This window comes from Lissotriton helveticus, chromosome 6, assembly GCF_964261635.1.
Source record: "Lissotriton helveticus chromosome 6, aLisHel1.1, whole genome shotgun sequence".
Classification (NCBI taxonomy): domain Eukaryota; kingdom Metazoa; phylum Chordata; class Amphibia; order Caudata; family Salamandridae; genus Lissotriton; species Lissotriton helveticus.
Window position 1 is genome coordinate 891,723,309 of NC_136067.1, and position 13,536 is coordinate 891,736,844.

General features: G+C 51.0%; 1 protein-coding gene across 1 annotated transcript in view; it reads right to left on the minus strand.

Annotated features, from left to right (window-relative positions):
• Window positions 1-13,536, minus strand: part of LOC144763171 (amine sulfotransferase-like) — a 249,930-nt gene that overhangs the window by 159,665 nt on the left and 76,729 nt on the right. Inside the window, exon 3 of the mRNA XM_078648511.1 lies at window positions 9,984-10,142. Coding sequence (XP_078504637.1) covers window positions 9,984-10,142 — 159 coding nt within the window. The remainder of the gene's footprint in view (window positions 1-9,983; window positions 10,143-13,536) is intronic.

Below are 13,536 nucleotides of genomic sequence, written 5' to 3' on the forward strand. Positions count from 1 at the left end.
CCCCCTTTTCTGCTTACCTTCTGGCCGATATACGTGGGAGTTTGCCTCCACATTAACATTTGCTGCCTATTGCCAATGAACATGGGTGCCGGCCCTGGTGGAGGCTTGCTTTAGTCCTTTACAGAAAGCAAAACTCTGTGGTGGGTAACCAACAGTGTAGTTGTTTGCTCGATAGAACAGTGGTTCTCTCAAACTGACATTACAGAGTATCTGCATTTGCCTGTTCGTTACCATGAGTACTTCTTCAAACCCCTCACCATGTCAGCTTGCCTGTACTCTGTATTCCTCCCAGTGGTGGCTGGTGCTGTCTGTGTGACTCGGGATGCGCCCCATCCTTTGTGTTCACAAGATCAGACCCCCAACCTCATTAATCCTAGGCCGCAGGGTTCGTCGATCTATCTTTGTTTTGTCCCCTTCATGTTATTAGGATTGGGAACTTACTGGCTCACGTCCAATAAATGATTTGAACAGAGCAGAAAATGCTGAGCAGACCTGAGGCACGAACCGAGCCAGCCTCTCACAAAAACGCTGCGCGATTTAAGGATTGCCTGTAATGCATTGTCTCTGCTGTTTTATCCCTGGCTATAAGGGTTGACTTAATTGGAAAGCGAGTGAAAACTATTTCTTCTGATTTATTTATTCATTTATTTATTTTCTGCACATTTTATAAAGCACGCACAAACTCGACTCGAGGGGGTTGAGGCGCTTTACATGGGCACCGTATTTACCTACACTCTCAGGCTCGGTGAGATTAAGTGATTTGCCCGGAATCACCGGGTGTGGCCGCGACCCCGAGGCTCGAACCCAGGTTCCTAGCACCAGCATCGGGTGTTTATGTCCCCTGCGCCAAGCGGTCTGAGCCCCTGATTCTTTGTTGCGTGTGAACTAAACGCTTCCATTCTCTTCACTTTGCATTACCTGTGTCTGCTCCATTAACTGGACTCGAACCCGTGCCCTCTGCAGATCTATTGCCAAAACCCACTCAGCTCAATAATTACCATCTGTACACCCTTCCCGCTAGCTTCCTGGATAACATATATAACAGGGAAACTACTTACAGGAATTGGGCTGTTGCAGGGAATAAGGTTCGCTTTACTGGTGCCCCAATGTCACGGGTTTTACTCATCAAACAGATGCCCTGCTGAGACTGCATTTTTGCCCCCAAATCTTTCTGCAGTTATGTAGCGCCAACTTGGCCACAAGGATTGGAGCGCTTTGCCCGCTCACAAGTTATGTGCACCTTCAATAAATCTTTTTTTTTGTTGTTTTTTTTTGCGGGGATTTTTCTGCACATTTTATATGGCACAAACTCGACCAGAGGAGGGGTGGAGCGCTTTACCTGGGCACCGTATTTGCATTACACCCTAAGACACGGCGAGATTAAGTGATTTGCCCGGCATCACCGGATGTGGCCGTGACCACGAGGCTCGAATGTCCTGCTGAGCATGCCTTTTTTGCCCCCAAGTCTTACTGTAGTTTATGTAGCGCCAACTCGGCCACAAGAATTGGAGCGCTTTGCTTGCTCACAAGTTATGTGCACCTTCAGTAACTCTTTTTGTGGGGATTTTTCTGCACATTTTATATAGCACCAACTCGTCCCGAGGGGGGGTGGAGCGCTTTACATGGGCCCGTATTTACATTACACCCTCAGGCACGGTGAGATTAAGTGATTTGCTCAAAATCACCGGATGTGGCCACGACCCCGAGGCTCGAATGTCCTGCTGAGAATGTATTCTTTGCCCCCAAATCTTTCTGCGGTTTACGTAGCGCCAAATCCGCCACCCGGATTGGAGCGCTTTGCCTGATCACGTTATGTGCACCTTCCGTACCTCTTTTTGTGGGGATCGCCTACGATCCTGACCGCCGGTTTCAAGGCGCTTTACAGGAGCGCCTGTGCATTACAGGCAGCACATTCATTTTTGTCCCACACGGGTGAGTTAATTGAATTAGCAGATTGAGGTGGGGGGAGGGGGACGAACCTCTTGTTACTATCTAGGATGCCGAGGTAAAGATGGAGCGTGATAATTAGTACCATGGTGTAATGACTGGCTAGCTGAGTTAGCAACTCTTTCTTTACTACCAACGCCTTTTTCGGCGGGACCCAACTTAATCGAATCATGCCAACTGGATCAGTCTTGCACCGTTCGTATACTTGGGCCGATATGTACCTTCCCCCAAGGCCTGTTCCTTGTTTTGCGGTGCGAAGCGGGGTGGGAATCACCGGGCAGGCTCCAACCTGTTTTCTCCGCTCGCAGGTCAGCTGTTCAGGCAGCCTTTGAAACGCGTGCGGCCGCTCTTACCTTTTTAAGGGGGGGAGGGGGTTGCGGGCTTTACCCTGGAAAGGCCGTTGAGAACACGGGAGACTCCAATTTCAGCCTGCTCACCATTCTCTGGTCACAGGGGAGGAGTGACCATTCAAGCCCATTGTATTTATTTATTTTATTGTGAGATGCCCGCCACACGCCCGCCCTCGCGACATACATTGTGTTGTGTGATTCACAGCTACTTTCCATTTCTCGCTTCCTGCAACCTCATGCCATTGAATTGTGTGCTGTTGCTTACTTTACCAGCCCCTTAAGTATTTGAAAGCTGGGATCCGTCCTCCCCGCATTGGAGCTCGCACCCTGTATTGCCTCCCGCAGCATTCCCTCACTCAAGCGATGTTCAATGCGTATCGCCGTGTTCGGGGCATACTCATAGTTTACTTAGTAGGGGATCTAAAGTGAACGCCCGGTTCATTCTGCGGTAATCGGATACGTGGGTGCATACCTTTGCCGAGAAACAGCGCCAAAGCCGCCATCTAACATTTTAGGAAATCCTGACTTGTGCCATCCTTTGGCCCAGCGCAACACTTGTGGGACACCCCCGCGCCGCACGGCCACCAGCTGCTGTGTGTGCCCCTGCCCGCCCTCTGCCTCGCTACTGCCTCGTTTTGCCGGCTGCCGGCTGCCCCCGCAGTAGGGTTGTTTTGACAATCATTGGTGCCTGTTTTTCTCCTTAACCCCGTGCATCTCCTTTTCTTCCCTTATTTTGCCTGTTTTGTCCAACAGTTGTGCTTGTGTAATTTTCTCCGTGTTCTTGGTATCTTTCCCCCTCATACCCCTTGTTTTGTTGCAGATTTGTGCCTGTTTTGTTCATCCTTCGTGTTGTCCGCCGCCCTCCGCCCTCCCTTCCCGCCACCGCCGCTTGGCCCCGCCCCTTTCTTCTCTTCTGTATCCCTCCCCGCTCCCGCCTCCCAGCTGCTCCGCCCACCCGCGCACTTGGCCTTAAATGGCGACCGTGCGACGCAGGTGAGTGTGACCCACTTGTGGGACACCCCCGTGCCGCACGGCCACCAGCTGCTGTGTGTGCCCCTGCCCGCCCTCTGCCTCGCTACTGCCTCGTTTTGCCGGCTGCCGGCTGCCCCCGCAGTAGGGTTGTTTTGACAATCATTGGTGCCTGTTTTTCTCCTTAACCCCGTGCATCTCCTTTTCTTCCCTTATTTTGCCTGTTTTGTCCAACAGTTGTGCTTGTGTAATTTTCTCCGTGTTCTTGGTATCTTTCCCCCTCATACCCCTTGTTTTGTTGCAGATTTGTGCCTGTTTTGTTCATCCTTCGTGTTGTCCGCCGCCCTCCGCCCTCCCTTCCCGCCACCGCCGCTTGGCCCCGCCCCTTTCTTCTCTTCTGTATCCCTCCCCGCTCCCGCCTCCCAGCTGCTCCGCCCACCCGCGCACTTGGCCTTAAATGGCGACCGTGCGACGCAGGTGAGTGTGACCCACTTGTGGGACACCCCCGCGCCGCACGGCCACCAGCTGCTGTGTGTGCCCCTGCCCGCCCTCTGCCTCGCTACTGCCTCGTTTTGCCGGCTGCCGGCTGCCCCCGCAGTAGGGTTGTTTTGACAATCATTGGTGCCTGTTTTTCTCCTTAACCCCGTGCATCTCCTTTTCTTCCCTTATTTTGCCTGTTTTGTCCAACAGTTGTGCTTGTGTAATTTTCTCCGTGTTCTTGGTATCTTTCCCCCTCATACCCCTTGTTTTGTTGCAGATTTGTGCCTGTTTTGTTCATCCTTCGTGTTGTCCGCCGCCCTCCGCCCTCCCTTCCCGCCACCGCCGCTTGGCCCCGCCCCTTTCTTCTCTTCTGTATCCCTCCCCGCTCCCGCCTCCCAGCTGCTCCGCCCACCCGCGCACTTGGCCTTAAATGGCGACCGTGCGACGCAGGTGAGTGTGACCCACTTGTGGGACACCCCCGCGCCGCACGGCCACCAGCTGCTGTGTGTGCCCCTGCCCGCCCTCTGCCTCGCTACTGCCTCGTTTTGCCGGCTGCCGGCTGCCCCCGCAGTAGGGTTGTTTTGACAATCATTGGTGCCTGTTTTTCTCCTTAACCCCGTGCATCTCCTTTTCTTCCCTTATTTTGCCTGTTTTGTCCAACAGTTGTGCTTGTGTAATTTTCTCCGTGTTCTTGGTATCTTTCCCCCTCATACCCCTTGTTTTGTTGCAGATTTGTGCCTGTTTTGTTCATCCTTCGTGTTGTCCGCCGCCCTCCGCCCTCCCTTCCCGCCACCGCCGCTTGGCCCCGCCCCTTTCTTCTCTTCTGTATCCCTCCCCGCTCCCGCCTCCCAGCTGCTCCGCCCACCCGCGCACTTCGCCTTAAATGGCGACCGTGCGAACGCGCAGCGTTGACGCGCAGCGGGCGCGCCGATTGTGCGCCGAAGGCGCGCCAAAGGTAAGCCCGTCTGCGCCCGTCCGCGACCGGACCGCGACCAGCGCCAGGACCCCTGGCCCCCACCGACGGAAGCCGACCCGACGAACCTACAGCGCCGCCGACCTCATCGCACTCAACACCGGCCGCATCCCAGGATGTCACCGAGCCGCCCCGAAGCACACCCACGGACCCTTCAGCTGCCACGCCTGCAAGTTCACCTGCATCCGGACCTTCCCTGCACCCGCCAAACCGAACTCCAGCAGCACCCACCTCAAGTGTATCCTGCTCAACACCCGCTCCGTCCACAGACACGCCGTAGAACTCTGGAACCTGCTCGACACCACCGTCCCCGACGTTGCCTTCATCACCGAGACCTGGATGAACGCCTCCTCAGCCCCAGACATCGCCATCGCCATCCCAGAGGGCTACAAGATCACCCGGAGGGACCGCGACAACCAGACCGGAGGAGGCATCGCCATCATCCACAGAGACACCATCCGCATCACTACCAACACCGATGACACCCTCACCACCGCTGAACACCTGCACTTCCAGATCCACACCAACCCGACCACCACCCTCAGAGGCACCCTGATCTACCGACCCCCGGGACCACGCACACGATTCAGCGAGGACATCGCCGACTTCGTCAGCCCGCACGCTCTCCCCTCCGCCGACTACATCCTCCTGGGGGACCTCAACTTCCACCTGGAGAACAACAACGACCGCAACACCATCAGCCTGCTCGACAACCTCGGACTCAAGCAACTGGTGACCACCCCCACCCACCTCGCCGGACACACACTCGACGCCGTCTTCTCATCCAGCAAAGACGTCTCCTTCAGCCACGCAACAGGACTCCACTGGACGGACCACAGCTGCGTCCACTTCACCTTCAGAAGAACGACGATCCACCACCACCAGCAACAGGTTGCTCGAAGAAGCTGGAACAAGATCACAGCCGACCAGCTCACCGCTTCCCTGAGCCAGCACCCTCCCGCCAACTCAGCGAACCCCAGCCAGGCCGCCGACAACCTCACGAAATGGATCAACGACTGCGCGGACGAACTCGCCCCTCTGAGAACCCCACCCAGCAGATCCTGCAGCAGAAAAACACCATGGTTCACCGATGAACTCAAGAGCTCCAAGAAGAACTGTCGAGCCCTCGAGAAAGCCTGGAGAAGGGAACCAACGACGGACAACATGACCACCCTCAAGCTCGCCACCCGGAAGCACCACCAACTGATCCGCGCCACCAAGAAAAATGCATACAAGGACCGGCTGGACAACAACGCACACAACTGCAAGGAACTCTTCGACATCGTGAAAGAGCTATCCAACCCCAACGCCGGAAACAATGACATCACCCCGTCGCAAGAACTCTGCAACTCCCTCGCGTCCTACTTCCACAACAAGATCACGGACATACACAACAGCTTCAACAACCAACCAACGCAAGCCACAACCGCTACGACGCCACCCACCACCACCCTCCGCACCTGGACCCCGATCAGCACCGAAGACACCATCCGCACCATGAACTCCATCCACTCCGGATCTCCGACTGACCCCTGCCCTCACCACGTCTTCAACAAAGCCGACGCTGTCCTCGCACCCCACCTGCGGGACATCATCAACACCTCCTTCGACTCCGCCACCTTCCCTGAGAGCTGGAAGCACGCCGAACTCAGCGCTCTCCTCAAGAAACCCACAGCAGACCCCACCGACCTCAAGAACTACCGTCCCATCTCGCTCCTCCCGTTCCCGGCCAAAGTCATCGAGAAGACCGTCAACAAACAGCTGGCCGCCTTCCTCGAGACGAATGGATCCCTCGACCCCTCACAGTCCGGCTTCCGAGCGAACCACAGCACCGAGACCGCCCTCATCGCCGCCACCGACGACCTTCGAACTCTGATGGACAACGGAGAAACAGCGGCCCTCATCCTCCTGGACCTCTCCGCGGCTTTCGACACTGTCTGCCACCGCACCCTAGTACAGCGCCTCAGCAACATCGGAATCCAGGAGAAGGCACTGGAATGGATCACCTCCTTCCTCGACGGAAGAACACAAAGAGTCCGCCTACCACCGTACAAGTCAGAGGCCACCAAAGTCATCTGCGGCGTCCCTCAAGGATCCTCACTGAGCCCCACCCTCTTCAACGTCTACATGAGCCCCCTCGCGGCCATCGCACGCCAACACAACCTCAACATAATCTCCTACGCTGACGACACCCAGCTGATCCTCTCCCTGACCAACGACCCCGCCACCGCCAGAGCCAACCTGCACGAAGGGATGAGAGACGTAGCCGAATGGATGACGACCAGCCGCCTGAAACTGAACTCAGACAAGACGGAGGTCCTCATCCTGGGCTCCACGCCCTCCGCCTGGGACGACTCCTGGTGGCCCCCCGCCCTGGGCACCGCGCCCAAACCGACGGACCACGCACGCAACCTGGGCTTCATCCTGGACTCCTCCCTCTCCATGACCAGACAAGTCAACGCCGTCTCCTCGTCATGCTTCAACATCCTGCGCATGCTACGTAAGATCTTCCGATGGATCCCCACCGAGACGAGGAAGACGGTCACCCAAGCCCTCGTCACCAGCCGACTGGACTACGGCAACGCCCTCTACGCCGGAACCACTGCCAAACTCCAGAAGAGACTCCAGCGGATCCAGAACGCCTCGGCGAGACTCATCCTCGACATCCCCCGACGCAGCCACATCTCCGGACACCTGAGAGATCTGCACTGGCTCCCGGTCAACAAGAGAATCACCTTCCGTCTCCTCACCCACGCACACAAAGCCCTACACGGCCAAGGCCCGAGCTACCTCAACAACCGGATCAACTTCTACACTCCCAAGCGCCTCCTCAGATCAACCAACCACGCCCTCGCCGCCGTCCCCCGCATCCGAAGAGCGACAACAGGAGGAAGATCCTTCTCCTACCTGGCCGCCAAGACCTGGAACTCACTTCCCACCGAACTGCGCCTGACCCAAGACCACCTCTCCTTCAGGAAGAAGCTCAAGACCTGGCTGTTCGAGCAGTAGCGGCAACCCCCCCCCCTCCCAGCGCCTTGAGACCCTACGGGTGAGTAGTGCGCTCTACAAATGACTTGATTGATTGATTGAACACAGCTGCTTATCCCTTTACGTAGCTACCGCTTACCAGTATGAGCGCGAATTCAAGCATCACAGGCTTGAGGGTGACTTCCAGCCTTCCAGCGGCCCAGGTCACGGTGTCTTGCTCCGGATGGCTGCTCCCCCTGTGCACTGTCGTCCTGGCTGCGCCTTCCATCGTTTTGGTAGAAGTGGTGGGACGCTTCGGATTATTCGTTCACCTCTCTGCCCTCTGAGCGGGGGCTTGTCGGTCGGGTCCATGTTCTCTCTCCCCATGCCTCCGGGAGAGAATGGATATCAAGTTTTCTTGAACCCGGCCGTTCTGGCTCCAGGTGCTTCGGCTAGCCGTTCTGGCTCCCTGCTTCGATCGCCCTTTCGCACAGCTGCTCGTCAATCTGGACCTCCTGGACCCTGGTTCCTGGTTCCTGCGGGATGCAGCCTGGATCTCATCCCATGCCGCGTGGGGAGCTGGGGATTACGTCGCCCAAACATGCTGGGCCGCAGCACACTCGAAATTTGTTTGGTGCCGCTCCCCCAGCTCCCTGATGCAAAAGGTGAGCTGCCCAGGGGGAGCGCGCCTTATATCCCCCTTCCCCCCTTTCCTTTGTTCCTGGGGAAGGGGAGGGCCTTGGGCACTCTTTGCCACGATTCCTGGTGGCGCTAACCGGTGCCAACCGGTTTTGTTCCTCATGGGCCTTGGCGGCCGTTAAGGCGCCGGCCCTTGAGGCCCCCTTTGGGGGCCTGCCTCTGCTAGAACGTGTACCATGCAGATCACAGGACTGAATGTGAGTGAACTATAAGTAGCAGTATACAAAATGAAATGTATGTCAGAGAAAGTCTATGGTAAGATGATATGCACTGTTGGAGAGTGATAAGGAGGGAATTCATGGAGAAAGAGGACAGGGGGTAAGAGATCACCAAAGAAGACTGTCCTAAAGACCGACAGCAGCACACATGCCAGACCTGGCAATCTCCCTCACCTGAAGTTTTGGTTTAGTTGCGCCCCTGGTTCTATCGGCCTTATTACGCCTCATGCAGCTTGCCGACTCCCCCTTCAAACTTTTGCAAATGTTTAGTACTTTTTTTTATTTCTGCCTAGAGCTGTTTAATGATTCCTTAGTGCTTTAGTTATAGACAGAAAAAGAGGCAGTTGTGATGAAAGCCGTAATGTTCGCAGCAACACCTTATGCTCCGGAAGTAGAAGGAGTGTTTCCTTAGCACTGAAACAGAGGTTTGGTTAGGGAAAGAGGGAGTGGTGAAAAAGGGTGTGATGGCACAGTTCTGTAATGGTTGCTGCAGCGGTGACTTTGTTGTGCTCCAGAAGCAGAAGGGGTGTAATTTGGATCCCTGTTAGTCGTGCTTAAGATATTTGGCCAATCTTAATCAGACAGAAGGCGGGAGTCCTGTATGTGCCATCAGTGATCAGACTAAATGTGATACCGCTATTGTCAGTACAATTCTGGTACATATAGCCAGAGTTGTAATTTTGTTATTAAAGAAAAGTTCTGATTACTCAATATTCTGTAATACGATTATTTGTGCGATATCACATTGGTATAATTATTTCCAATATATTGCATGCTTTACATTTCGGTGATTTCCTTATGTGATATTAACAACTTATGTCTGACTTAACATCTATCTTTCGAAGGTTGCTAAAAAGTGAGCTTCAGCACTGAATTGGCTTCGGGCTGTATGTGCGGCCAGAGGATGCCCACAAAAACATCACAAAATATGGTCCGATTAGCGCTTATAGTGGAGTTATTAAACCCTGTTGTGGTCAACCTTGGACTTTAGACATTGTAATCAAGGCTTATGTGACTAGTATATATCTGCTCAAAGTCCTAAAGGGGGGATTTGAGATGCGTTGAAGGTGTTTTGGGGTGATTGTATGCGATGACTGTGTTGTCTATCGATTGGGGACACTATGTGCATGTGACGCCTACATGTCTGATAGTGCTTTATTTGTATAACTTGTTAGACAATAATGAAATGTTTTGTAAAACAGAAAACTTATATTTCAGAAAACACTATTGTCAGGTGATATAATTTCTCTTAAATAGAAAATCTGATCGAGATACATTGGGATAAGTTGGAGACTAAGTTTCACCCTCTGGCTTCATAAAGCCCTCAGCGATAGGTCCTTTGTAACTCTGTGCTTAGTCTGAAAGGAGGGTTTGCCTTACCAGATTTTGGGTATCCAGCTAAGAATATGTCATCGTCTCTAATTTCAAATTCTTCCAAGGTGTCTACGTGTTCGCGTACAAACATCGTTGCTATGAAATTATATCCCTTGTATTTCATGACACCTCTTTTGCTGTCGTCTAATAGAATGGCACTAGAGTCTGGAATAAAAAAACACATATTTTGTTTAATATCAACATCCGATCATTTACTGTTTTTTGTAAAGTGACTCTTGCGGGATCAGACTCAAAAGTCTAATTTTTGTTTACATTTCATTTCTCTGGATATTTAGGTGGCTGTGACGAATTTGAAACAGTTGAACTATGTCATCACTCTATATGCAATGCTAGCTATGATGTGCAATTAACAGAGGTTAACCCATTCTCCAGGGGCCAAAGAAGCTTAGATATTACACAACTCAACATAAATATGCAGGGCCTGATTTACAAAGGTGAACTTACACTTTTGTTTTTCACAAACTACAAGGGTAATTTTAGTAATAGTGATTTTAGGATTGTGGAGACTCCGCACTTGTGGTGGAAATTCTGCACATTAAAATATAGGACTTTCATATATTTTTATGTGTTGAGTTCTCCACACTGAGTGCTGAATCTCCGCAGTTGTTAAATTACTATTAGTTACGTTAAACTCGTAGTTTGTGATTACCAAAACAATTCTGGATTTTCACAAAAGAGTGAGTTTAGCTTTGTGAATCAGCCCTTATTATGTGCATGTAAAACTCATAATTCACTTAATACCTAAAGTTGTGATGGAAAAGTTGCAGCAGCGGCCGGCACAGGTAAACGCATTGGGGTGGCGGAATAAAGGTGGGGAGATGGGTGGGGTAAGGGATGAGACAGGGTGGGAGAGGGAGGAAGTCCACAGAGGATGTAGTAGGTATATTTAAATAAATACCTATTCTGTCATCTGATGAATCCCCCCCCACTGCGCCCTGTCCCGCCGCAATGCCCCACTACGATTACCTGAGCCAGTCTCCGCTGGAAAAGTGGCCTTTCCATTGCTCACTATTTTATGACCTCTAGAAAAACAAGGGGGGACCCTTAAGGTAGCTTTGGGCCAAGGGTGCGAATCAATACTAAAAGGAACAGTGGTCCAGAGCACTTTCAAAGATAAACATAATAGATGCTAGACAGACCATAATATGCTGCTGTTAGATTGTCCATGTCCAGCCGGACATGGAGTTTATTAATATACAATGATCAAGAAATTTATAACATTTCAATTTAGAAACAAGGTTTCAAAAATGGCGGACACAATCCTGTGCTTAACTCAGGAAAGAAAGTAAAGTGAGATATAGTTGGTAGAGAAGAGATGAGATTTTCAGGCAGAGAAGAGTAGAGCAGACTGGTGCACTTTTTGAATCAATATTGCAAGTGTATACCAGAGTAGTACATACAGAAATTGGTACAAAAAATAGTGACACTGTATGACTACTTAAAAAGGTCGACGTTTCGATCCCGCGCTCTAAATTACATTGGGATCATCATCAGGACTTTATAAAATTACTATGCCTGGTTTGAACATTGATGCGCCTGTGTAGGAAGGGAACAGGGAAAGAGAGAAAACGATTTACAATTAGTTATTTACTGTAGAGTTTAAGGAAAAGAGATATCAGTGTGCGTTCTAAAAAACAATTACTTTACGTTATACTCGGAATCGCAGTGAGTTTGAACATTTTAAAAACACGATCAGTGACTTCAGGACTGGATTGGTGATTAAGGGTTGGATACGGCGATTGAGGTGAACGTGATAACTGGAGAGGTGACTAAGGCGACATGCAGGTGATCGCAAGGGATTCAGTGGCTGAGCAATTACCTCTGGGCTGTGGGGTTGGCTCAAAATGATACCGAAATGATCGGTAGTGCGGTCCGCAACTCGTAAAATTAAAGGATTAGTTTGCTTCACTTCCGAGGTAGGGTATGAAACCGGCACGGCTGGCACGGTGTTTCTGTTGAAAATAGATAACATTAAAATGTGCGCTGATGACAACAACCCGCGGGGAGAGAAGGCAAGAGTGATTACCTTTAGAATTCGAATAATTCAATTCCGGAGTAGAGAAGAACCGGATTGGGAGTGGCGGCACGAGTGCTTCGTGGTTTCTGTAGAAAAACCACAGAAGGAGGTAGAAGGAGAGTTATAAGTTGGAATTACAACCAGGGTGGCGGAACGATGTCCGGACATCCTTCCGCCACCCTGGTAAGTCTCCAGCCCTTTTCCAGTGATAATTCCCCGCAATGCCACTGGTTGTAATTCCAACTTATAACTCTCCTTCTACCCCACACAGCGGATCTAACTATTGAAGGACCGCTGCCCCAACTACAAGACCATTGTGCCCTTGTTCACTGCGTCTATCCCCGGGTATGGCTAATCATTATTTCTCACCACGCGCATGACTAATCACCCTTTTTCCGTCACAATCTCATGTTGTGGTTTTTCTACAGAAACCACGAAGCACTCGTGCCGCCACTCCCAATCCGGTTCTTCTCTACTCCGGAATTGAATTATTCGAATTCTAAAGGTAATCACTCTTGCCTTCTCTCCCCGCGGGTTGTTGTCATCAGCGCACATTTTAATGTTATCTATTTTCAACAGAAACACCGTGCCAGCCGTGCCGGTTTCATACCCTACCTCGGAAGTGAAGCAAACTAATCCTTTAATTTTACGAGTTGCGGACCGCACTACTGATCATTTCGGTATCATTTTGAGTCAACCCCAGAGGTAATTGCTCAGCCACTGAATCCCTTGCGATCACCTGCATGTCGCCTTAGTCACCTCTCCAGTTATCACGTTCACCTCAATCGCCGGATCCAACCCTTAATCACCAATCCAATCCTGAAGTCACTGATCGTGTTTTTAAAATGTTCAAACTCACTGCGATTCCGAGTATAACGTAAAGTAATTGTTTTTTAGGACGCACACTGATGTCTCTTTTCCTTAAACTCTACAGTAAATAACTAATTGTAAATCGTTTTCTCTCTTTCCCTGTTCTCTTCCTACACAGGCGCATCAATGTTCAAACCAGGCATAGTAATTTTATAAAGTCCTGATGATGATCCCAATGTAATTTAGAGCGCGCGATCGAAACGTCGACCTTTTTAAGTAGTCATACAGTGTCACTATTTTTTGTACCAATTTCTGTATGTACTACTCTGGTATACACTTGCAATATTGATTCAAAAAGTGCACCAGTCTGCTCTACTCTTCTCTGCCTGAAAATCTCGTCTCTTCTCTACCAACTATATCTCACTTTACTTTCTTTCCTAAGTTAAGCACAGGATTGTGCCCGCCATTTTTGAAACCTTGTTTCTAAATTGAAATGTTATAGATTTCTTGATCATTGTATATTAATAAACTCCATGTCCGGCTGGACATGGACAATCTAACAGCAGCCTTTTATGGTCTGTCTAGCATCTATTATGTTTATCTTTGAAAGTGCTCTGGACCACTGTTCCTTTAAGCACTATTTTATGACCGGCATAACAATAAAGGTTTTAGCACAGCTAGCATTCAGTCCAAGGTTTTTTCATCTAGTTT